Consider the following 25,438-nt stretch of genomic DNA (forward strand, 5'->3'; position numbering starts at 1 on the left):
ATCCATTCTGTTCCCCTATGTCTTTTGATTGGAGTATTTAGTCCATTGACAGAGTGAGTATGGAAAGATATGAGTTTATTGCCATTGTGATTCTTGTAGAGTTGGAGTTTCTGGTGGTGTTCTCTGGTCCTTCTAGTCTTTGTTGCTTTTGGTCTTTTTTTTTCCCCCAGTCTTTTCTCTCCTTGAGGTTCCCCTTAAAATTTCTTGAAGGGCTGGTTTAGTGGTCATGAACTCCTTTAATTTTTGTTTATCTGGGAAACTTTTAATCTCTCCTATTTGAATGACCACCTTGCTGGATAAAGAATTCTTGGCTACGTATTTTTCATCACGTTGAAGATTTCCTGCCACTCTTTTCTGGCCGGCCAAGTTTCTGTGGATAGGTCTGCTGCAAATCTGTTCTGTCTTCCCTTGTATGTTAAGGACTTTCCCCCCCCTTGTAGCTTTCCTAATTCTTTCCTTGCCTGAGTATTTTGTGAATTTGACTATGATATGCCTTGTTGATGGTCAGTTTTTGTTGAATCTTGGAGTCCCCTGTGCTTCCTGGATTTTGATGTCTGTGTGTTTCCCTAGGTTAGGAACATTTTCTGCTATGATTTGCTCACACAACCCTTCTACTCCTATTTCTCTCTCTTCATCTTCTGGGAACCCTACGATTGTGATGTTCCTTTTTAATGAGTCAGTGATTTCTCTTATGGTTAAGTCGTGCTCTTTTGCTTGATTGCTTAGAGAAAAAAGGGGAAAAAATAAAATTAAAAAATTAAAAACAACACACACACACACAATCAAATAAGTGATGCTAGATCCTATGTGTGTTTTGGTCTGGTTATTATTTTGTTTTTTTAATATTTTATTTATTTCTAGGAGACAGAGAGAGAGACAGCGTGAGCAGGGGAGGGTCAGAGAGAGAGGGAGTCACAGACTGAAACAGGCTCCAGGCTCTGAGCTGGCAGTCAGCACAGAGCCCGACGCGGGGCCCGAACCCACGAACCGCGAGATCATGACCTAAGCGAAAGTCGGACGCTTAACCGACTAAGCCACCCAGGCGCCCCTGTTTTGGTCTGGTTATTGAAAGGAGCTTGATTGATTAGAGGAAAAGAAACAAAATTAAAATTAAAAAATTAAAAACAACACACACACACACACAATCAAATAAATGATACTAAATCCTAGGTGTGTTTTGTTCTGGTTATTGAAAGGAGCTTGAGTGATTAGAGAAAAAAGGGATAAAGAAAACGAAAGGAAAAAAGAAACAAAACAAAAACAAAACCGAAAATACAAACAAACCAAAAAAGTTTGAAAATTTGAGAAAATGAATGTGATGAAATAGAATAATTGGAAATGATGGAAGTAAAATAGAATCTGAAAAATTTACAAAAAAAAAGTAAAAAAAAATTCATTCATAAAAAGAGGAAAATATTTTTTTAATAAAAATTGAAAATAAAAATAAAATTTTAAATTATCTTTTTTGTATTCAAGTAAAAGAAAATAAACAAAAAAGAAAGAATAAAAAAGAGAAAAAAAAAGGAAATTGAATAGATGGGCCAGCAAACCGACTGAGATATGATTGATATTACATTGTTTTCCCCTAGAAGTCAAACTAGGGGAAAGCACTTTATAGTCCTTAAACTAAGTCCTTAAACTATAGAGGACTATAGTCCTTAAACTAAGCACAGGAGAGATTGTTGAGTTCCTGAAAAGCGAGGTTGGCCCGGATTGGCCGGGCTTAGTGTAATGGCTCTGTTATCCACTAGATGGCGATGCTTAGCTCACTGGGGTGGATTGCTGCGGTGCCTGTAGGTGTGTATGCGCATGAGCGGGCGGGGTGAAAATGGCGTCACCCAGGTATCCAGGCGAGTAACACAACTCTCTGCTTTACCTGACTAGGAGTCGCACACTGTTGTCTTCGGTTTTAGTCCACTCCCTGCTTTTGCACCGTCCTTAATCATGCCGTCAGGTTGCCAGGCTGCACCTTGCTCCTGAGTTTTATCTGAGATGCGGCTGTATTTCCTGACCCCTCACTTCTGAGGGACTGATGCTTTGACCCGCTCAGATCCTCTGGGGGGGAGGGGGTCTCATGGAGCAATGGCCGGGTGCCAGTAGCACCCAGGAATGCTGGTGAGACCTTGCTGCTTCCTGTGTCCACAGACTTGTGGCGGGGTGCCAGCCCATCCCAGAAAAATTTCACGAAGTTACTAAGCAGCCGCTTTCCCAGGGTTGTGGAAAATCTCGCGTGGACAGAGGACCTCCTGGACCCACTCTCCTGGGAATTTGCCCTTCCCACCAGAGCACCACAGGTATTTGAGCTGTGGAGTTTGAGCCTCTGTGCTCTCCCTGTTTAGAGGGTCTTAATGGAATTTAAACCCTCTTTTTTCTCCCTTTTTAGTTCACTGCGACTGCTTCCACCTTTTTTTTTTTTTTAACACTTTCTTTCTAGCTGGTTTTTTTTTGGGGGGGAGGGAGTGCTTTTCCCTTACTCTTCCCTGTCTCCTTCCTCTCTCCACAAGCAAAAAGGGCTCTCTGTCCTCCATGCCCTCTCTCTCCCCCAGTTCACCTCTCTGAGCTGTGTACCTGCTGAGTTCTGTGGGTCAGGTTGTGTAGATTGTTGTATTAATCCTCAGATCAGTTTTCTAGGTGTGCAGGATGGTTTAGTGTTGATCTGGCTGTATTTCATGGACGCGAGACAGAAAAAAATTTCCATGCTGTTTTGCTATCCTGGCTTTCTCCTAAATGTTAATCACTTTATAAAGATAGGCTATAGTCCCTCCTGTTGAAGTTGGTCCTGGGGCCATTATTAGTAGTTGCTGTCTTCCTCCTCTGGCACCCATTCCCCACCCCCCCTCCTGCTCCACCCTGTGGCAAGCTCTTCTGTTGGTTTAATTGTTTACCCAGTGCGGTAACCTAGACCTTTATCTCTGAGGTTACTCTGCTTTTGTTTTTTTTAAGGGAAGGGTTGCTGTGGTTACAGGTTTTAGTTACCACTGGGCATAGAAGCACCAAGGAATGCCTCGTACTCCTCCCTGCCCTTATTATGTGACAACTCTATCTTTGTATGATAATAAGGGTCAGTTATTCATGGTAGTGAGGTAACTGTTGCCTAGAGATTCACTCGTTATCAAGACAGGCTGGCAGTCATAACTTTAGATTTAGTGAAACCCTTACTATATCCTCAGCCCCCGTGGAAGCAAATCCCCTGGTCTGTTATCTGGGAACTAAGGCCTTGAATTCAGTAGGTCTGATCACAGTCACTTGATGGCCCAAGATCAGATACTCAGTGTCTATTAGGACCCAGTAGCTTCCCAGGAGCTACTTTTTGTATGGTAAATAACTCTGCTACAGAAGGCATGGCTTTACTACAGAACCTTAAAGGTCTGTGCTGTAATTCACCAATCATGCTTATCTATCATGAGTACCTATAACACCTATGCGTTCTTCTGGGGTTCATTGGGTTCTGCCTGAACCTGCTACAGATTGCTCTCTTGCCTTGGAAGACTTTCTCTTGAAACTGTCATCAGATTTCCGAGGCATCCATTAAAGTGGGCCAGAACAATATTCTCAGGTGTTTATATGCTGTCTCCAAAATCCAGAGAGGCCTACTAGACACAGCTCCCTTTAGTGGCCCATGCCATCAAGATAGTGGGCTGGTTCTATGTTCTGGGCAATGTCCAGACCTAAAAACCTCTTTGGGCTTATCCTGTAAGAGAACTGGAGAGTTGCCGTAATCTTGAGACAAGACGGCAAATTCAGACTGCCTTCCTTCTCGGGTGAGTGCAGACTGTTCTGCTCCTTCTTCCTGGTGTGGACTGAAAGAATACATTTGCTTTATCCGAAGTCACATATAAAATGCTAGAGGCTGTGTTGATCTATCCTCATGAAGATATGACATATAAAATAGCAGCAGCAGTTGGGGGGCTACCACGTGGTAAAGTTTATGCAAGTCCATTGCCATGGTATATCTGGCTTTCCAGGATAACTGGAACTCTGCCTTTAAATCTTTTTTTTTTTAATGTTTTATTTATTTCTAGGAGAGAGAGAGAGACATCGTGAGCAGGGGAGGGTCAGAGAGAGAGGGAGTCACAGACTCTGAAACAGGCTCCAGGCTCTGAGCTGGCTGTCAGCACAGCGTCCGACGCGGGGCTTGAACCCACGAACCCCGTGATCATGACCTAAGCGAAAGTTGGACGCTTTAACGACTAAGCCACCCAGGCGCCCCACTACCTTTAAATCTTTAAGAGTGCCACGACACAATGCATTTCATTTGGGATGCTGTATTCTTTCTGATTTATCATTTTGGCCAGAGGTGGGGAGGCAGCTACACATTCTTCCCTTTTTCTTCCCTTTAGCTTTAAAAAAATGTTTTTTAAAGCAATTTTTTTATTAAAAAAAATTTTTTTTTTAATTTTTGAGAGGGAGACAGAGAGACAGAAAGCAAGAAGTGGGGGACAGAGAGAGGGGGCAACACAGGATTAGAAACAGGCTCCAGGCTCTGAGCTGTCAGCACAGAGCCCAATGAGGGGTTCAAACCTACAAACCGTGAGATCATGACCTGAGCCAAAGTTAGACGCTTAACCAACTGAGACCTTTAAAAAAAAAAAAAAGAAAGAAAAAAGATTTTATTTATTTATTATTTTTTAACTTTAAAAAAAAAACATTTTTAATGTTTATTTTTGAGAGAGAGACAGAGTGTGAGTGGGGGAGGGGCAGAGAGAGAGGGCAACAAAGAAAATCCTTAGCAGGCTCCAGGCGCTGAGCCATGAGCACAGACCCCAGTGTGGGGCTTGAACTCACGGACCATGAGATCATGACCTCAGCCAAAGCTGGATGCTTAACTGATTGAGCCACCCAGGTGCCCCCAAAAGATTTTATTTTTAAGTAGTCTCTTCACCCAATGTGGGGCTCAAACTAAACAGCCCTAAGATCAAGATTCTCATGCTCTACCCTCTGACTGGGTCAGGCAGCTGCCCCTCCTCTCAGCCTTTCTTATCCAAATGGACTTTATTTCATAAATCAAGGAATCATTAAGAGAGTTCTGTTAGCTTCTAAGTCCCATATATACATGCCAAGTATGCCCTCAGAGACCAGGGAATTAACCACAGCGTGGGGTCAAGAACCCGAATGACCTACTGTGAGATGCAGACAGACGAGGACTTTGTCACTTGGTGCATAGGTCTCAGCTCTAGTAGGTGGGCCATGGCTGCATATTAGGTTTTCAAGTATTATTATCCCCTCATATCCTATATGCAAGGGCCTTCAAATGTTCTGGATATGTTGTAGGTTCCTTTGGCCAAGGATGAGAAGATATCTCCAGAAGATCAGATAGAGGGTGGTGGGAGGATCTGAGGTCAGCAGCTCTTTCAGATGCAGCTGGGGCACTGGGCAACTAGAGAAGCAGTTTATAAAATGCTGAGCAAAGAGGGCAGAACACAAGGCAGAGGAGACATCAAGTACTTCATTCTCCTGAAGCTGTTAGCTGAGCTTCCATTAGTGGTCCTTCGTGTTCCCCAGCACGGGAGTGTGTCCCCTCTCCGGGATGGAGTGGTGGAATCCAGTCATACCCATGTCTGTAGGAGCCAGTGTTAGCACTTCACTGCTACCCAGTGATCAAACGATGTCTCTATGGCTCCTGCAGTAGCTCTGGCCTCGTTGGTGGCATCTGTCACTGATGGGCCAGAAGTCTCCCTCTTGAGGGGTTGTCTTAAAAAAGTAGCAGTCCCTGTCTCTCACATAGAAGTGAATCACAAAGGTATCCCTCCTGGGCCAGCTACCTCTCCTGCACTGAAAACCACTTTAGCACAGGCTTGAGCCTATGTAAGGCTCAGTGATATGATCTTTGCCTTTTTCTTCTGTCAAACAAGAGGAAGAGTTAGGGAGGCTGTTGGGAATAGAATAGAGTGTGGCTTTAGAACTTTGACCTGGGGTGCCTTGGTGGCATCCACCTCTTGATTTTGGCTCAGGTCATGATCCCAGGGTCAGGGGATGGAGCCCTGTGGGCTCTGGGCTGACAGCATGGAGCCTGCTTGGGATTCTCTCTCTCCCTCTCTTTCTGACCCTCTCCTGAATACACACATACACACACACACACACTCTCTCTCTCTCTCTCAAAATAAATAAATAAATAAATAAATAAATAAACAAACAAACAAACTTAGGATAAAAGGATTGGCCAATGGGAGCACAGGCAGGAATTGGGGAGCAGGAGAGTGATACAGTAGAATTTATTCACACAGTTCTTTCACGGGAAACCATTTAGAATTAGTTGGCTGTGGGTCCTTCCGTAGCCCACAGCTCCCATCCTGCAGCTACAGCTAGAGCAAGGGGAGGTGGAGCTCCAGCTGTGTTTCTGGGCTCCAGTAACCGCTTGTTACCCAGCCCCCTTCATGCCAAAGGGACGGTGGTGGTTCCGAACTCTTGCCAGCTGTGGGATGTGTCACCATGCCCCAGTGGCTTCCTGTTCCCTTTGCACATAGATAGATCCTCCACTGAACTTTTCCTAAATTACCCTGTGTGATTGTGCCATCTGCCACTGCGGGGACCTGACAGACAGACCCTTTGGGATAAAGGCCAAAAGAACACAATGATGTGGCTGTTTCACAGTCCAGAGGTGGGGCTGGCGATGGAAAATTGTGCTGCACTTTTCAGAGCCTGCAAGCCCAGCCCAGATAAGTTCGCACATGAGATGGAAATCAGAGAAGATGGTCATTGGGAAAACCATCACAGAAACTAGCAAAGATCTCTGCTTCTTGGCTACCCCGGCCCAATAATGCAGTCGTTTCCTAATTGATGAGGAAATGAACTCTGAGTAATGCATCCAAATCCTCTTCTGGGCAGTCATGGTGTTTCATAGCCCTAAAGCCGTGTAACAAAGACACAAACACAAAAGTCCAAACACTTTTAAATTGTCCAAATAAATTGAAAGGACCGAAAGGTTGAGTAAGGACAGAAGCCTTTCAACATTTAATCAAAAACATAGACTCAGTAAATAATGGCCCCAAATGTCACAAATCACATAATCCAGGCAGAGATCTGTTAGCTTCTTCTTAAAAAAATTTTTTTTTAAATGTCTTATTTATTTCTGAGAGAAAGAGACATAGCGTGAGCAGGGGAGGGTCAGAGAGAGAGAGAGGGAGATACAGAATCTGAAGCAGGCTCCAGGCTCTGAGCTGGCAGTCAGCACCGAGCCCAACGCGGGGCTCAAACCCACGAACCGTGAGATCATGACCTGAGCTGTAGTTGGACGCTTAACTGACTGAGCCACCCAGGCGCCCCTGTTAGCTATTTCTTAATCTCTCGTGGAGAGTAGAGGGACGTTCAGTCAAGCGATATTTTACAGTGGGAAGAGGAAGAGTCCAGGGTCTTCCCAGGAAAAACAAATCCGTATGACATTACATTGAAGTTTTGCATTTTCCCACATGACTGAGTGTTTTTGAAAACAAGTTTCTAATGAATTCAAAATATTCAGTCATATACATTTGCCATTTAAGCTTTGTTCCATGGCTGGGATTCCAAATTTTCCATTATTAACAATGCTGAGATTAAAATCTTTGTTCCTGAATCTTCCTGTAAGAAGTAACCAGAGACATAATCTCTGATTATGTTTTTCAGGTGAAATTGCTAGAAAGAGTTCGCTGGAGGCAGGGATTCACTGTACCCTCAGAAGCCAGGAGGGCTGTCAGCCTCAGGCTCCTGGTGTGCCTGTCCTCGTCCTTCCGCCCTGTTTTCTCTCCTCTAGCCAGTCTCTCAACTGGCAAGACTTCGTGTTGAGTAGTCTCTAGGCTTTTGACTTCCTGCTGGTTTGGGCGCGGCCCTCGTGGCTGGGAGTTGCTTGTGCAGGATTGTGATGCTATCCCTCCCCTTATCGGCTCCAGCTCTCTGTTCTGCAGCGGAGAGAGACAATCTTCTCTGCATCTCCGATTGAAGCCCGCAGATAGTAGATCTCCTCTTATCGAGGTGGACTGCAAGGAGGGCCCTATGTGGCACCAACTGCCTTCCCTATATCACATATCTAAGCTGGTGGTTCTCACTGAGGTTGATTCCTGCCCCCCTGCCTCTGGGAGAACACTTGGCAGTGCCCTGAGACACTTCTGGTTGGCACAACTCAGTGGAGGGGCGCTACTCCTGGGACCTAGTGGGGAGAGGCCAGGGATGCTCCAGACATCCTACATCTTTGCTTGCGATTCACAATGTTCTTAGTGATTCTGGATATCACTAAAGATAGATTCGAGTTGGTACAGAGTTGATGATTACAGCAAGGGTCTGGCATAACATCTTGTGTAAGTTGGAAGTATGGATCTTGTCTCTCCAGGGATTCCCTCTCTGTTCGTTCTTTCCCTAATTTTTCTTCACTATTTCCTCTCTGTAACTCACGCTTCCCCACCCCCCCACCGGCCCCTGCACACCCCCACTCTTTCTGAAGCTTGTAGTCTGCCTGGGCTGGAGGCCAGTTGCATTGTGCCAAGAGACGGGAGCATCAGAGAGAAGACACATGCTCAAGTCTGGAAGCTGGGTCTTTATTGAGGTTTACTGAAGATTCTGTGACCTGGAGGGGCCCTCTCGGGTCTGAGGGATGCGGCAGGGCCTCAGCAGAGATCAGAGGCAGCTCGAGAGTGAGCAGCACAGAGAACCTGCTCCGGTCCGGTTCCAGATTTCCCCTCAGGTTGGCCCAGCCTCCATCCAGGCTTAATTCTGCCTCAGGACCTCATTGATCCAGGGCCGGTAGTGGGAGATCCGGGTGAAGACAGCAGGAGGCTTCGCATTCTTCCGTCCATAGGATACGATACCCTGGGCCACCCCAGCACACAGAAGAGGGCCCCCTGAATCTCCCTGTGAGGCAGAGAGAGAGAGAGAGAGAGAGAGAACACAGAAGGTGAGCTGGGAAGTCCTTCACTCCCAGTGAGACCTGGGATCAGACCCAGCAGCCCTGAGTCCTCAGGGGGTTATACATCTTTTCTGTTTCCTTCTTGCCGCCCCATGTGCCCTATGTGGCAGCCTGGGAGGGGTGCTTGGAGACTGCATGGGGCCATGGGGGTAACAGATCTGCAGGGGGCAATCCCGGTTCCTTAGGCCCATGATCTGAAACCCTGTCGTTGGCTGACAACCTTCCCACCCCATCTTCTTCCACGAGATGTCTGGACCCCAAACAGTGACTTGTGGAAAAGAACTCTCATCTGAGAATCACCTCAAATGCCGATTTTGTCTTCCTGGGATTGCCAACACACAGCTGGAGGTTGTGGTGGAAAGTTGGGTAGTGTCTGCAGGCTTGGGGATCCATGAGCCTCTGCTTCACCTCTTGCAGTGTATTGGAGCCTTGGCCATTCACTTGAGTTTTTCCCCAGCCAGCCACCCGGCACATTCTCCCAGGGGGGATGAAGTTGAACTGGGGTGGAAGGGGGAGCGTCCCCACAGCCAGGGTCAGGTTGGCTTTCTCCTTCAACTGTGGAGGGCATGAGGGGCTGTCAGTGCCAGAAATGGGTGACAGGGCGGTTGGAGGAAATCGGAGAAGGATAGGGCAATCTGTTTTGCATTAGAACTACATGCGGTGGCTGAGTCAGTGGGATTGGAGTCCAGAGGCAGGTTGGGGAAATTTCAGGCCAATGGAGACCTGAAGGAGAAAACGAAGAGAATGGAATGCGGAAAAGGTGGAGAAAGAAGTTATTACCTTCAGTAACATGATGTCATGGAGAAGAGCACTGTCATCATATTTTGGATGAGGAAATTGTTTTATGACCTCAAGCTTCTGCCATGTGTCTTCTTTCTTTTGTATGTTATGGGCTCCAAGGGTGACCATTATGGACCTGTTGTGAGGAAGAAGGAAGGACCATGAAAATTGTGATGGTCTGGGGTTTCTCCTTGGATGTGCCCTTCTGAGAAAAGAGGACTAGAGTCTATAATGGGGGTCATTGGACTCTACCCACCCCCCTTTCCCTGGGCCACTTATAGTATTTGGGGGGAGGAAGGCTCATATTTTACTCAGGGAATAGCTTTCTCAGGGAACATGGACAATTTCCAGGAACCTCAGAAATTGCTGGGGACTGAGTAGACCATGGAGGATCCAGGGGACAGGGTTAGCACTTCCTAATTCAGGGAGCCCTGTGTGAGGGCCAGGAGATATCAGAGGAAAGGGGGAGGTGAGGTGGTGGGATCCCTGGTGTCCCCTGTTGTCTGCCTCCCATGGAAAGATGGGTTAAGTCCCTGAGAACTAAAGGCCAGTGTTCTTGGAAAGGGCATAGAGGAAGTGGCCTGGAAAACTGGCTGGGGTTGGCGAGAGGGGAGCTACTTTTAGAGGAGGGACTTTTGGATAGGGCCTCCTTTTCCTCTGTAGGGGAGCTGAGCTCACAGTGATTGAAGATCAGGGAATCTCATCACTTATGGGACCAAGTTCCTTAAGTTCAAGTCTTGCCTCTCCCTGCCCCAGGAGTCTCTCCTCAGTCTGCCCAAGGGTGTGTCCTTGGCTGCCACCCTGGCTGTTTATCTCCAGAAGGGAGATAAATGGGACCCTGCTGTGTCACCTTCCTGCACAGTGGGCAGCCGTCAGCACGAAGTTCCGTCTTATCAGGAAACCACCACAAGATGCCAGTCCATTATTGAAAGTGACAATTTTCAGGTGGGCCATGTAAGGGCGGGAGTGTGGCTTGCACTCTGTGCCCCCGATGATCTCCCCTGGAACAGAGAGCCCCACGGCCTGAACACAGAGAATGCATAGGCTGGGCTAAAGTTGGGAGGGGCTTCTCTTGAATCTCATCCTCACCCTTGACTCTGCCTTGTTGTCCTCCTCAAGAGGCTCTGGTATCTGGTGTCCCCACCCACAACCTCTCATATAAATTCTCATTCCTTCTTCCAGGTACAGAAGCCAGTCTGGCCTCAGATGCCATTCAGGCCTCTTTCACCTTGAATTTTCCCTACTGCCATTGTGCCTGGGGCCTCCATGCTCCCCCGCCACCGGTCAGGGCAGGCTCTCCAGCTCCCGGTCTCAGTCTTCTCCACAGCTTGTGAGCAGTGTCACAGAACGGCCACCTTACAAGGTAAAGTATAGCCTGGAAGCTCAGAAGATGAAGAGAACGTAGGACCTCCTACATAGTATCTCACATTTAGTCATGACAAGATGCCCCCTCTTCCTCCCACCTGTTCTGGGCTTTGCCCTGGACAAAGCCTAGTTCTGGACTTGGTCCCTGGGAACTACCATAGGCTGCGGAGACTGGGGTTGGGGGGGTGCGTATCCCAAGTGGAACTTCACTCTGGATTCTCGCAGAGAGATCCTGTGATCCTGTTTGAGAGTCCACTATATTCAGACTAAATTTTGTTTTGGGGGCTGATCCTGCAGCTTCCAGAGGGAAGGACCACAAGACTCACCAGCTTCAGCTCTGGAGCAGAGGAGAAGGAGCAGCAGGGCGAGAGGAAGACAATGCATCTTCTCAGAGAGGCTGCCCGGGGCAGATGCTGCCTCTATTTTCCGGCTTGGGTTTTATAACTCCAGCGATGAGCAAAGGGCTGGGCTGGTAACCACAAGAACTCTGTGGTCATGTTTTCTTCTCCCAGCCTAAACTGATGGTCTTTCTGATAAGAAGTTTCCCCCCAAGTTACCCTCCGTTTTGCTGGAGGTGAAGTGGAGGCCTGACCCTCAAGTTTTGGCATCCAGGATGAGCTTTCAACCATGGTGCCTTATCTGGGGAGGGGAGGTGGGGGGATCGTGTCTTTCCCAGTTAGGGCAATTCGTTACAGGCTCATCAGAAACATGGGTGGGGGGAGTCCTTACACAGAGCGTCCAGAAACATATGCGCTTTTATGGCCCACAATAGGAAATGCATTTTGCAAAGGGACCCAGTACCTATATATATGTGTACCTGCCTACGTGAGCACAAACATACCACATACAAATGAATCAAAAGTTTCAGGAAACAATATTTATCCTTGTCATGGGCAGTGCTTTCGGTTTCCATTCATTCCATTCCACTCCATATTGTTTTATTTAAAATTAAAAAAATGTTGATTTATTTTTAGAGAGAGAGTGAGCAAGTGAGCAGGGGAGGGGCAGAGAGAGAGGGAGAGAAAACCCAAGTAGACTCTATACTGACAGTGCAGAACCCAATGTGAGGCTTGATCCCATGAACCTCGAGATCATGACCTGAGTTGAAATCAAGAGTTGGACACTGAACTGACGGAGCCACCCAGGCACCCCATCCACTCCATATTAAAATATTAACAGCACCCCACTTAAAGGATGACCACCTGCAATTTGAAAAACATTGATCTGGATCTCTCTCTTCCTCTGAACCAGATGTTCATAGGCAGAAGAAAGATCTGTGGAGAGTAGATGGGGGAAGGGAACATACCGTATGGTAGGTAGGATTTTATACACATTATCACAAGAGCAAATGGGATTGGAATTAGCATTTTTTGAGAGCCTATGACTCATTTATTGTCCCAACTCTTAGCTATATTTGCATAACAACCCTGTGAAGTGGGTATGATTAGCTCAGTTTTATGGATTGGCTATCAGGACTTCTGGATCAGAAATAGATTTTTCTGATCTATTCAGGAGGTAGGGCCTCTCCACCCTACCACCAAAGAGAAAAAGAGAAATAGAGTCCCACCAATGGGGATAGAGATGTAGAAGAGTGGTTTGCCCTGGGAGCCTGGGGTTTCCTATTCTCACATTATTATTCAAACTTATTTTGCTGAAATAGAATGTACACAGAGGTCAAATCTGAGGTTTTACTCTTTTAATTCCACAACAACTTCAGGCAATACCATGACTGTCACTTTACAGATGTAGGATTGGGGCTCAGACAAATTAACATGGCTAAGATCACACAACTCATAACCATCATGACAGAGTTTCAAGTACATATTTGTTGTTTTCCCAGACTTGGAGAAGCAGGGAGTCTAGGGGAGAGTTGGGTAACAGGGTGGAGTGTCAATTCCTTTTGGAATTAAATGAGAAACCACTTAGTTCAGAGGTGGGGAAATACCTTCCCCAAATCATTCTATTATGCCATTACTCTCAGCTTGGGTTTGTGACTGCAGTGGTCTATTGCTTAGTAAGTACTGGTTAGGTCCTCCGTTGCCCTCAGCTCTGACTCTCTCTAGAATAATTACCCTTACATATATTTCTAATGTCTGACGGGTCCCTGTACTAATTTTTTGACTCTCTTTATCTGCCAGATAAAATACAGAATGCACAGTTAAATTTGTGTTTCAGATGAACAACAAATCATTTTTTAAGTAGAGGTCTATCTCAATATCAAATGAGACATACTTATACTAAAATAAATTGTCAATCTGAAATTCAAATGTATTTGGGAATCCTGCATTTTTATTTGCTAAAGACAGCAACCTTACTCTGAGCATTCTATAATCAACAGAACAGAGGAGAATCTGGACCTGGAGAAGTCCTGTCCTGTGGCCCTGCACCAGTGGGACTCAAAATCAGAGAAGTAAGCAAATGAAACATTTCTGTTTTTCACTCATGTAATGAGAAGTTGAGGGGGGAGGTAGTCTGGGGCCAGTATGCTAGTGCCATAGTATTATTAAAGATCAGGTTCATCAACATTCAGTTTTTGTTTCACTTGTACTGGCTGAGGGCGAGAGAGTGGAACAGGTACAGCTCTGGTCAGGTGCCAATTTCAGAAAAATAAAATTGGCATTTTCTGTCCATATTTTCCATGGTTTCTTCCTTGCTCTGTCTTTGTGTATTTGCATATTTGAACCGATTTCCTTTTTCTCTCTCCTCTGCCCTCCTTCTGCTATTTTGTATATGGTATGTTGTTGGTGGTGAACCTTCGACTTAGTCCAAGGTTTACAGAATATCACTTTGGGAGTCTGACTAGATTAGAGATGGAATGGGTATCACCCAGAGATCCTGTACTTGGAGTTGAAAGCAGTAGCTGATGAGACTGGATTACATCAGTTCTGGAGAGAGTCAAGTCTTATTTTTCTTTGTATAAGAGATAGGGAGGGTTATGTTCAATGAGAACACCTTTGTTTTAGGAAGGTTAGGTACGGAGAAGGAGTGTGTGGCAGCCAAGTGATGGCTTGTAGTGGACATTTGCCATGTATGTGGTGGGTCCATAGTGTCTTTTGAACACCCTTCTTATATTAGAGGAATTCCCAACTATGATTCTTGCTTTCCTAAGGTGGAATCCATAAACTTCCTTTCTTAGATTCTCTTGCATCCAGGCCCTAGTCATGTGACTAAGATTCTGCCAATCAGATGAGTAGTTATAAACTTTGACTTAGAAAGGTGTAATCAGAGGGACTAGGCATAATGTGGAATAAACTTTTCTAGTGAGGGTGAGTGGATGAGGGGTCTGGTTTTTGGGGAAAAATTAGTTGTGAGTCACCTGTCTGGTGCTGCCTGAGGGCCAAGCCAATGGACTGTGAAGCCTTTTCTGAGGAATCCTGTGCTGTAGTTCACCATTGTTTTCCTGGCTACATAGCCTCTGTATCTGATTCCTCAGCGTGTGAGGAAGATGGTGACTCTGCATAAGGAAGAGTTTGCTAATAATCTGTTGTTACAACATGAAAGTGTGGGGAGGGGAGGCAAGTGATTTCCCCATTGCTGAAGATATTAGAGGTTGGACAGAGTCTTGTTTAAGATACACAGTTAGCGGGAAGGAAAGGGTTGGGCCTGCTGTAAAAACACTGGCATTTAGTGATAGCAGTGTTCCTTAGCTACTATAATGCAGAGGGATCATCCCTTCTCTGACTTCCTGAAACATTTATCATTAGCGCCATTATTCACTTTGACATTCAAGGCATGTGGCCGGCTTTGCAGTTAGAGCTTGAATCCTATTTCTGCCGCTTAACGATCTGTCTGACCTTAGGAAAGTTCCTTAAGTTCTCAGCTTTAGTTACAACCTTTGCAAAATATGAAGAATGATATGAAACAGGGTTTTTGAGAATTAAATATGGTGCTAAAGGAAAATACCACCTGGTTGATCCTTAATAAACACTGATTTTGTCCTTTTGTGTTATATCTTGTGCTGTCCTATAACCGTTTGATGGGCAAATGGTGCATATGTCCCCTCTGGAGACTGTTTATCTTTTCCTCTAAATTCCCCTAAACATATTACAGATTAATCGGATTTACCAGACTTGAGTCATGTCCTGCTTTGTACAGCGTCTTGTTTTATTTGTTGAACTTTAAGTCACCAGGCTGTTGCTTAACCTTGTTCTTTGAGTAATAACTGGGTCTTTTTGGATTGAGCATGTGACTGATGTGGGTTTAACCCTCAAGCTGCCATGTAGGACCAGAACAGCTGTAAACTTTCACACATGTTACAGTCTCTTGTAAGAAATACTAAGGACAGGGACACCTGATGGCATGGGCTTGTGCCTTCTTGCCTCCGACTGAACAGCAGGGCACTGGAGCGGGGACAGTACATTCTTTATGGCATTGGCCACAGTTTCCCGCAGCAGGCTGGTGCTCACTGCGCTTGCCCTTGCAATGACTGATGTTTTTGAATGACCAAGTTCTTCTGAATTTAAGTGCTACTGGTTTACATTCAATATCTGCAGAATAACTTGCAAGGATATAAGCCGATATAGGTTCCTATTCCCAGGCCTCCAGCCCTACCACACTAGTCCGTTTTTGAATGACTGCCCTCAGCATGGTTGTTCCAGTGGACAGATTATCCAGGGGAATGATGGATGGAGAGGTCCTGGGAGGTGACTTCAAGTTTTGGATTGGGAGGAATGGGTCTCATGGCCGCACACATGCTCTTCAGCAAGAACCACCCTCCACCCAAGGGTGCTTTTTTGGATTTCCTTCTGCTAGGTCTTTTTTCCATTTACTATTCTTGCAATAGGCTCGTGTTTGAGCAGGGAAAGCCCTGGGATGTCGCTTCTCATGAGTTTGGGCAAGCCCTTTGCCCTGGGCAGCTTCTCCTCTGGATCCTCTGATGCTACCACTCCCCTGTCACTCTCAGCATCGGTCAGGTGGGCCCTCCTCTTCACCTTAGAATTAACATGGTACCACGTGCCCATAGTGGCCTTATCTTTTCTGGGTGGACTGTGGGAGAGACTGGTGAGGCTACAGCTATTATTTCCATTCCAGGGGTCTACAACATGCTCAGTTAATCTGTGGCTGTTGTCATGACTGAGTCAGTGTCTAGAGGCTCAGCCCACTGTCTCCACGGCTGCATCCTGTGGGCCACACTGATCATTCCTGGATTTGGACCCACTTGTTTTCTAGACAGCCCTACAATGGGCTGGTATCCTCCTCCTACCGGGATTACTTTCTATGTTGAGGCCTCATACGGGTGTCTCATTTGTCTTGTTTTTTTTTTTTGTTTTTTTTTCCTCCATGTCCTGTGTTCTTACTTGCAAGGAGATTCCTTTGTTCCTTGAGTGGCAAATGCTTCCAGCTGCAGGTAGAAAGCTGCTGGTAAGGCTGTTGGGACAGCTTGAGGGGAAGTTATGTGAGACATCAGAGGCAGTGGCGTACAGAACCCACAGCATGGGGGTGGGCCAGCCCTCCAGGCATCACTGAGGATTTTCCCTGGTGCTTCTGATGAAAGGCATTTGGATTCTTTCCAGGTTTTTGTAATTATGAATAGAGCTTCTCTAAACATTTGGGTATAGGTTTTGTGTAAAGTTAAGTTTTCATTTCTGTAAGGTAAGCAGCCAGGGGTAGGATTCTAGGTCATACAGTAAGTGTATATTTAATTTTCTAAGAAACTGCCCAACTCTTTCTAAAGTGGCTGTACCACTTTGCACTCCCCCAGCAATGGATGAGAGTTCATGTTGGTCCACACCCATTCCAGCCCTGTCAGTCCCTTGGGGCCCAAGTCATCCTGCAGACAGTCAAGGCCCCTGTGGTCTCGACAGGCCCCAGTACTGCTTGGAGGCCAGGCTGTCAGGGTAGGCTGACCTCTGGTCCACGTCTCCAGCGGTCTGGCTTCCTGGGAAGAGAGCTGCTGTAAAATGTGCTGTCCTAAGGGGTCAGGAGTGTGTGGGGTCTTAGCAGCAATTCAGTGCATGCTCTGGTCTCCCAAGCAGACATTACACATAATGTCCCTGTTCTGTGTATTTCATATTTAAAACTGTTTAATTATACAAATATAAAATGAGATTTTGACCTAAAAGAAAAAAAACACATCTTGTAATTACCATTGTAGCATACCTTCTTTTATTTTTGAGATCTTTCTGATTTTTTCTTTTAAAACATTTGTGAGACAGGGGCGCCTGGGTGGCTCAGTCAGTTAAGCATCTGACTTTGGCTCAGGTCATGATCTCCGGTTTGTGGGTTTGAGGCCGTTGGGCTTTGTGCTGACAGCTCAGAGCTTGCTTGGGAGTCTGTCTCACTCTCTCTCTGCCCCTCCCTCACTTGTGCTTGCTCTCTCTCTCTCTCAAAAATAAACACTGGGGTGCGTGGGTGGCTCAGTCGGTTGGGCGTCCGACTTCAGCTCAGGTCATGATCTCAGCAGTCATGAGTTCTAGCCCCATGATGGGCTCTGTGCTGACATCTCAGAGCCTGGAGCCTGCTTTGTATTCTGTGTCTTCCTCTCTCTCTACCCCTGCCCCATTTGTGCTCTGTCTCTCTCTGTCTCTCAATAATAAATAAATGTAAAAAAAANACTTTTATTGTTCATTATTTATTTACTTTTAAAAAGATTTTTTTAATGTTTTTTTGTTTATTTCTGAGAGAGAGAGAGAGAGAGACANCTCAATAATAAATAAATGTAAAAAAAAAAAACCACTAAAAAAACCCTAAAAATTTTTTTTCAGACATATGTCTGTTTTTTCTTTCTTTAATGATAATTTAGGGGTGGCCGGGTAGCTCAGTCGGTTAAGTATCTGACTCTTGATCTCACCTCAGATCTTTATCTTGGGGTCATGAGATCCCGTCCTGTTTTGGGTTCTGCACTGGGCATGAAGCCTACTTAAAAAAAAAAGAAAAGGTAATTAATTTTTTTTTTCACAATCATGTTTTGTTTGTGTCACAAGTATATATCACAAATTAAATTTTATTCATTGTGTGACCATTAACATAGATCTATTATTTTTTTATAAAACTTTCTTTTAATTCATGAAAATTATAATATTTGCTATTGCTTTTATATTTATGTATTTAGAATACTTTTCACCAGATCCTTTTTGTATCTTTAAATTTCTGTCTATTGTCCTTTCTACTTTTTTTAAAATTTTTTAATGTTTTATTTATTTCTAGGAGAGAGAGAGAGAGAGAGAGAGAGAGAGAGAGACAGCATGAGCAGGGGNTGTTTTTTTCTTTTTAAAAGTGTTTACTTATTTTGAGAGAGATGTGCTCTCTCTCATTTGGGCTGCTTCCATATCATGGCTATTATAAATAATGCTGCAATAAACATAAGGGTGCATGTATCTTTTCAAATTAGTGTTTTCATTTTCTTTGGGTAAATACCCAGTAGTGAGTAGTGAAATTACTGGATCTTACGGTATTTCTAATTTTAATTTTCTGAGGAATCTCTGTACTGTTTTCCACAGTGGCTGTACCAATTTACACACTTATGTTTGTTTTCCACATAGAGTTAGAGTTTATTATCACTCTTGTATATTATGTTATTATGCTTGCTTTTTTTTTTTTTTTTGCATCTGTACTCATCAGCGGCAAAGCTGGAAACTCTAAATTGTGGGCTGGCAGGCAATGGGAAGGATGGAGGTGCTGGGTTCCCTGTGGCCAGCAATGGCAGCTCTTTCCTGCCTGGGGCCAGGCATACCTTCTCAGGCCTTTAAGGGACTATGGTGGAACTTGTTTGGAGGTCCTTGATTTGCAGGATCCTGAGAGTGAGCTGGAGTTCATGTCCTGTTTCCCTGTGTTCAGGCAGGTGTGGCTGTGTGTTTGCCCAGCTCAGAGTGTTGCAGGTCACTCGGAGGACGGAATTTTGGAGAACTTGGCCCAGGTCAGATATCCTTCTTTCGGAAGACCTAAGACATCTTGGGTGGCTCTGATGTAGTTCACAGACTAGGATGACACTGATGTTTCTGGGGCTCTCCCCTCAGCTAGAATGGCCCTCTCCCACCTACAACTCTGTTCTGACTTTTGTAACAGACAGACACATCTGGAGGACTTCTAGGTTTAACCCCTACCTCTCCTTTATGAGCTCTTATGCTTGGGAAGTTTTCTCCTCCCTACTTTTCCACCTTGGCATATAGTTCCCTGGCTGCTGACTTAGTATTGAGAGAGATGATAATGGTGAGGTAGAAGTGGGTGTAGGGGCACAAGATAACAACAGCCTAGGCCTGGGATTATCTCTGGAAACAGTCATGGGGAGTTTGTTATGGGTGTATCTATGCTTTGAACTGCAGTGGTTGAGGCACAGGTTTTGAGGAAAGAGGAAAACTGAGAGGAGGAGGAAGAATAGAAGGCAGTGGGGGAAGAAGGTAAATTATTGTCAACATTGCTTTTGGATGTTAAATCCCATATGTAGATCAAAATATTTTCTTCAATAATCCATAATACCACACAGTGTACAGGGAAATTAGTAGACAAGATTATTAACCTGGTAAGAAAGGAGCCCAGAACAATTCTTCATTCAAGCCAGAGAGGAGGATCTGGACTCCTCCATCAGAGCAGACCAGCTCTGTGAGAGAGAGAAGAGTCTCACACGCATAAGTATGCTGAAAGCAGCATCTTTATTGAAGTTTGCTGGGGGATACAATCAGCAGGGGCTTTGTGTGCCTCTGAGAGCCTCCCTGGGCTTGGGCTGGGGCCAGGCTCTGTGGAAACCAGGGCTACTCAGGGAGGCCTCTGGCTTTGGGATTCTCATGCAGGCTGGCCAGGCTTCTGTGGCTACTCTTTCTTTAAGATTTTATTAATCCAGGGCACGTATGGGGAGATTCGAGTGAAGACAGCAGGGGGTTTTGCGTCTGTACGTCCATAAGACACAATACCTTGGGCCACCCCTGCGCACAATAGGGGGCCCCCAGAATCCCCCTGTGGGTTAGAGAAAGCAGATCATGAGCAAGGTATGTCCATCTCGCCCTACTGTCACTTCATCTGGGTTCTGTCAGCACCCTGGCTAGCTCCATGATACCCTAGATTCAGATCAGTAATCCTGGCTCCTCATGGAGTCATAAATTAGGGGTTTAATGTCTTATTTCTCTATGGCATGGAACCACAAGCCTAGATCCTGTGCTCTCCATTTCTTCCTTTCTCTCCTGGAGGCCTGTTCCACCAACTAGATGGGAGGGTTAGAGGCAGGACTTGGATATGTGAGGATGGAACCCAGAAGGAGGATTCCAGTTCCCATGATGCTAGAAACCCACAAACTCAGACACCAGTCACTGTACTAGGGGACTTTGTGACCCCACCCCTCTCCCAGGGACTGTTGTGAGGAGAAAATGTAGGTATGTGATCACCTTGTATGCTGATCTTGTCTTCCTGGGATTGCCCACACAGATTTGTAACTTATAGGTGTAAAACATATAGTGGCTGCAGGCCTCGGCATCCATGAGTCTCAACTTCACCTCCCTCAGAGTATTTGACACCGGCTCCATCACTCCCGTTCTTCCCCATCCAGCCGCCCTGCACATTCTCCCAGGTGGAATAAAGGTAGACCTGGTGGGCAGGGAGATTGTCCCCACGGCATGGGTCAGCTTGGCTCTCGTTTGTAGCTGTGAGGGAAGGAGAGTAGATGGACCTCCAGTCCAGGGAAAGGGGGGGTGTGCTGTGGTAGAGGCTCCCTGGGCAGGGCAAAGAGTTTCTCCCCAGTGGGGTGGTGATGACATGGAGTGGGGTGGGGGTGGGCCATCAGGAAATGGGTTGGAAAAGAGAGAATGAGAAATGCACAGGTCAGGAGAAAAGTTCAAGAAGGGAGGATGGAGACATGCTGGAAAGCTAATGGCACCTTCAGTAACATGATGTCATTGAGGTTGGTGAAAAAGTTGTAATTTGGGTGAACGATTTGTTCTGAGACTTCCAGCTTCTGCCATGTGGATTCTTCCTGTTTTATGTCATGAGCTCCCAGAGTGACAGTAATTTTCCTGTTGAGAAGGAGAAGAGAGGCAGGAAAAGGTGCTGGTCTTCTGAAAAGGGTCCATTCTGAGCAAGGAGACATCAGGCTCTCTTCTTCCCCAGGACAAGGCCACCTGAAGAACTCAGGTCTTACTCAGGACAGAAGTCCATCCCTCCCCTCTCTCCCTCCCCTTCAAAGATCATAGTTGGTTCGGGAAGGGCCAGGCCCTGGCAACTACATGGGACTGGGCGAGCTCAGCTGGCTGGCATCAGGACAGAAAGGCAGGGTTGGCTTGCTGTGACCTGGTTGCCCTGAATAAGCTCTGGTGTCTGGAGGTGGAGACGGCAAATGAAAATGGGCTGGTCCCTCCCAGCACATTGCTGATCATCTTGAGATGAGCCTGACACAAGAATCTCTCCTTAGGCCACTTTGAAGTTTCATGTAACTCTAGCTCCTACAAGCTCCTCACAGGAAAAGAGAGTAAGTCAGAGTTTTTTTACCTTCCTTTACAATGAGCTGCTGTCATCACAAAGTCTTGACTTATGAGAAACCCACCACAGCTGGCAACATAACCCTGGTCAGTGATGATTTCCAGATGGGCCATGTAGGGGCGGGAGTGTGGCTTGGACTCAATGCCACTGATGATTTCCGCTGAAACAGAGAACCCAAGATAGAGCCCTGGGTGAGGGAAAGGAGGTGGAAGCTGAGGCCCCACAGACCTTTTACCTTACTTCCAATGGAGCTCAGACCTCCATGTGTCTTTATTGCTGGTTTCTGGACCCCAATCCATCCTGTCAACCAACCCTCACCCTACTTTCAGAACACGATGGTTAGTCTTGATTCTGAGCTGTCATTTAAACATTTCTTCATGTCTCTATCCTGACCTCTTCCACCTGAGAGCAATGACCAAGAAAGACCATGAATCAAAATGGTGGCTATTTTGAGGAAAGTGGGTTAGGAGGAACTTCCAAAGACAGTTTTCTGATTCTTTTTCCACCCAAGACTTTACATACCAGGGAAACTGTCATCAACATCAAGGAAAGAGTCTGACTCTTCCAGGTGGAAATTCCCCCCTAGAATACTTGCTATGGATCTTGTCACCTGACTTAAGGTCTTCTTTGACAGGGGGTTACACCCTAGACTCACCAGCTCCAGCTTCAGGAGGTAAGAGAAAGGCCAACAAAAGGAGTAGGGCCTGCATTTTCCCAGCGACGGTGTCCATGGTAAGCTTCTTCTGTCCCTGCCCTCCCTTGCTCCTGCTTTTATAACCCCAGAAGTGGAAGAAAGAGGAGGTCTGGAAACCACAGAAACCACCAAGTCACATTTTTGTCTTTCACTTTGGCCTGGCTATCTCATCAGAAAGTCTTACAACCCTCCTCTCCACTCTGCTGGTGTTGAGGCTGTGGTCAGAGCCCAAGTGTCCTGTTTACTGGGAAGAGGCATAGATCTTTCTCATCTAATGCAGTTCTCTCGAGGCAGCATAGTAACACAGATGGAGGGGATTTTAATTTTTTAAATTTAATTTATTTTTATTATTGAAATATAGTTGACATACCATATTATATTAGGTTTCAGGTATACGACATAGTGATTCAACAGTTCTTTTTAAAATTTTATTTTCATTTTTATTCATTTTTGAGACAGAGCTAGAGCATGAGTGGGGGAGGGACAGAGAGAGAGAGGGAGACAAAGAATTTGAAGCAGGCTCCAGGCTCTGAGCTGACAGCACAGAGCCCGACACGGGGCTCGAACTCACAGACTGTGAGATCATGACCAGAATTGAAGTTGGTTGCTTAACCGACTGAGCCACCCAGGGGCCCCATGATTCAACAATTCTGTATATTACTTGGTGCTCTCCATGATAAGTGTAATCAACACCCATCACCATACAATATCATTACAAACTTACTGACAATATTTCCTATGCTGTACTTTCTCTCCAGGACTTCTTTCTTTCATAAAATATAAATAAGAATATATAAATATATATAAAGTATATTTATAAAACATAAGGATGTATAAATAGAATATTTTATAAAATATAAGGAAGTATAAATAAGATATATTTATAAAATATAAACATAGATTTTATAAATAAGTAGGTTTATATCTCTTAATCCCATTCACCTGCTTTGCCTATTCCCCCACCCACTTCTTTTCTGGCAACCACCAGTTTGTTCTCTGTATTCAAGAGTCAGTTTTGGAGGTACCTGGGTAGCTTAGTTGGTTAGGCACCTGACTTTTGATATTGGTTCATGTCATGATCTCACAGTTCATGATATCGAGCCCTGCATCAGGCTCGGTGCTGACAGCATGGAGCCTGCTTGGGATTCTCTCTCATCCCCCCCTCTTTCTCTGCTCCTCCCCTGCTTGCTTCTGTGTATGCTCCCTTTCTCTCTCTCAAAATAAATACACTTAAAAAACTAAGAATATATTTGTTTTGTTTTTTAGATTTCACACAAAAGAGAAATCATATAATATGTGTCTATCTCTTATTATTTCACTCAGTGTAATGCTCTCTAGGTTTGTCCATGTTGTTGTAAATGGTAAGATATCATTCTTTTTTATGTTTGAATAATATTCCGTTGTGCACAAATATGTGTCTGTATGTGTGTATACCACATCTCCTTTAGCCATACATCTATAGATGGAGACTTGAGTTGCTTCCATATCTTGGCTATTGTAAATAATGCTGCAATAAACATAAGGGTGTATGTATCTTTTTGAATTAGCGTTTTCATTTTCTTTGCGTAAATGCTTGGTGGTGGAATACTGGATCTCATGGTATTTTTATTTTTGACTTTCTGAGGAACCTTCATACTCTTCTCCACAGTGCTTGCACCAATTTACATCCCCATCAACAGTGCATGAGGGTTCCCTTTTCTCCATTTCCTTGACAATGGTGGGAAGTTGGTTTAGGTGATATAGGAATCTAGAATAGGGATCAGTAAACTTTTTCTATAAATAGTCATATAGTTAGCATTTTCAGCTTTGCAAGTCATACTGTCTCTGTGGTAACTATTCAACTCCGTTTTTGTAGCACAAAAGCAGCCATAGACAAGATGTAAACAAGTAAGTGTGACTGTATTCCAATAAACTTTATTTACAAAAACAGGTGGTGGGCTGATATGGCTTTAGGGCTGTAGTTTGCCAACCCCCGATCGAGAATATCAGTCCTTCCTTTATTCCAAATGATCAGTAGAACAGAATGTGGCAGTGAGAGACAGAAGAAAAAATGGAAAATTTATGGACTACCCACAATATGTTTGGCACTGGTAGGATTTTACATGCATCATCTCATTTGTAATAGTCCTTTTGGGTGAGTAGTATTATACACAATTATGGAGCACTCAACTGAAGCTCAGGATGTCACATAGCAGCAAGATCCAGAATTTAATATGTCAAATTCTGAAACTTGTACTTTTTCCATTCCACTAATCTAAATAACAAGGGATGTGGGATGAAGGGTTAGTCTAGTAAACGGAGAAAGGAATGGAATGTATAGAGAAGAACACTTGTGTTCTGTAGAGGCTGTTGGGGTTTTCCACTTGTGCACTGAGGGTCACACTTGGTGTGATAACAAAGTGATATCTGCAGTTGTAATTATTTGAGATATTATTCTAGGCTCTCATTCTTTTATGTGCCTTGAGAAAGAAAAAAGTTGTTCTTTATTAAATAATAACATGTCATTGATTACAAGATTCATTCTTGTTGTAAAAGGGTTAAAATGTAGAATATTGGGTATCTTGGGATCAATGAAATATGATATATTCCAAGTATCTCTTTCACCCTCACATCAATCCTGAGAACTATTATTGTTTCCATTTTACAGATGAGGAAACTGAGGCTCACAGAATTTGAGTCACTTGACAAGATTTCAAAGCCAATACATGTCAAACTCCATATCTGTTTGACTTTAATCACATAATCTTTCCACGTGTCATCCTGGTTTCCTATTCTGTAAAAACAAATCAACAGTGAGAAGGATCTAGGATTTCTTCACCAATTTCCACAGTTCTAGAAGATGCAATCCTTTTACGAAATCCCTTATTTTAAATTATTCATAGTGGTTCTGCTTTCCTTGATTGAACTCTATATAATAGAGATATTGGCATTGGGTGTGAGTAGGAACCTAACCTACACTTAGGTTCTGAAATTTGGCCTGGGTTATCTACTACATGTTCTCTAATCTGAATATCTATCTATCTGTCTATAGATATATTTTTTAAAGTTTATTTACATTTGAGAGGGAGAGAGAAAGTCCATGGGGAAAGGGTAGAGAAAGAGGTAGAGAGAGAATCCCAAACAGGTTCCACATTGTCAGCACAGAGCCTGATGCGGGGCTCGATCCCATGAACCGTGAGATTATGGCTTGAGCCAAAATCAAGAGTCAGATGCTTAACCAACTGAGTCACCCAGGTGCCCCTCTAACCTGAATATATTTAAAGACATTGCTTACCCTATTGTAAGTAGTAAAAGGTATTAGTTGTAAGTTGTAAGTAACCATTAAT

General features: G+C 44.8%; 2 protein-coding genes and 1 long non-coding RNA gene across 9 annotated transcripts in view; 1 reads left to right on the plus strand and 2 right to left on the minus strand.

The window, feature by feature from the left end:
* The first annotated feature begins 1,838 nt into the window (after positions 1 to 1,838).
* LOC144236785 (uncharacterized) overlaps positions 1,839 to 25,438 on the plus strand; it is a 159,642-nt gene continuing 136,042 nt past the window's right edge. For 2 of the 6 annotated variants that reach the window (XR_013336646.1, XR_013336644.1), the window contains exons 1-3: positions 1,841 to 2,294; positions 10,835 to 11,015; positions 13,356 to 13,427. This is a non-coding gene — a long non-coding RNA (uncharacterized LOC144236785). Of the gene's footprint in view, positions 2,295 to 10,834; positions 11,016 to 13,355; positions 13,428 to 18,793; positions 18,873 to 22,052; positions 22,154 to 25,438 lie in introns of those variants that run through there. The other 4 variants (XR_013336645.1, XR_013336643.1, XR_013336641.1 and 1 more) reach the window with 4 other exon arrangements.
* On the minus strand, positions 8,491 to 11,614 carry LOC144236780 (chymase). 2 transcript variants are annotated; one of them, XM_077770492.1, is made up of 6 exons: positions 11,344 to 11,614; positions 10,881 to 10,979; positions 10,503 to 10,653; positions 9,653 to 9,788; positions 9,173 to 9,427; positions 8,491 to 8,817 (listed from the first exon to the last, which is right to left on the minus strand). In XM_077770492.1, exons 1-6 carry the CDS (start codon positions 11,399 to 11,401, stop codon positions 8,674 to 8,676), a joined length of 843 nt encoding a protein of 280 aa, XP_077626618.1. In that variant the 5' UTR covers positions 11,402 to 11,614; the 3' UTR covers positions 8,491 to 8,673. The 2 variants fall into 2 exon arrangements, with proteins under 2 accessions (XP_077626618.1, XP_077626617.1); XM_077770491.1 differs by lacking the exon at positions 10,881 to 10,979.
* LOC144236779 (mast cell protease 4-like) lies at positions 19,628 to 22,968 on the minus strand. The gene is made up of 5 exons (XM_077770490.1): positions 22,074 to 22,968; positions 21,428 to 21,578; positions 20,820 to 20,955; positions 20,332 to 20,586; positions 19,628 to 19,906 (listed from the first exon to the last, which is right to left on the minus strand). The coding sequence occupies exons 1-5, from the start codon at positions 22,147 to 22,149 to the stop codon at positions 19,763 to 19,765; spliced, it is 762 nt and encodes a 253-aa protein (XP_077626616.1). The 5' UTR covers positions 22,150 to 22,968; the 3' UTR covers positions 19,628 to 19,762.

The sequence above is a fragment of the Crocuta crocuta genome, unplaced genomic scaffold (genome assembly GCF_008692635.1).
Source record: "Crocuta crocuta isolate KB4526 unplaced genomic scaffold, BGI_CrCroc_1.0 scaffold175, whole genome shotgun sequence".
NCBI lineage: Eukaryota > Metazoa > Chordata > Mammalia > Carnivora > Hyaenidae > Crocuta > Crocuta crocuta.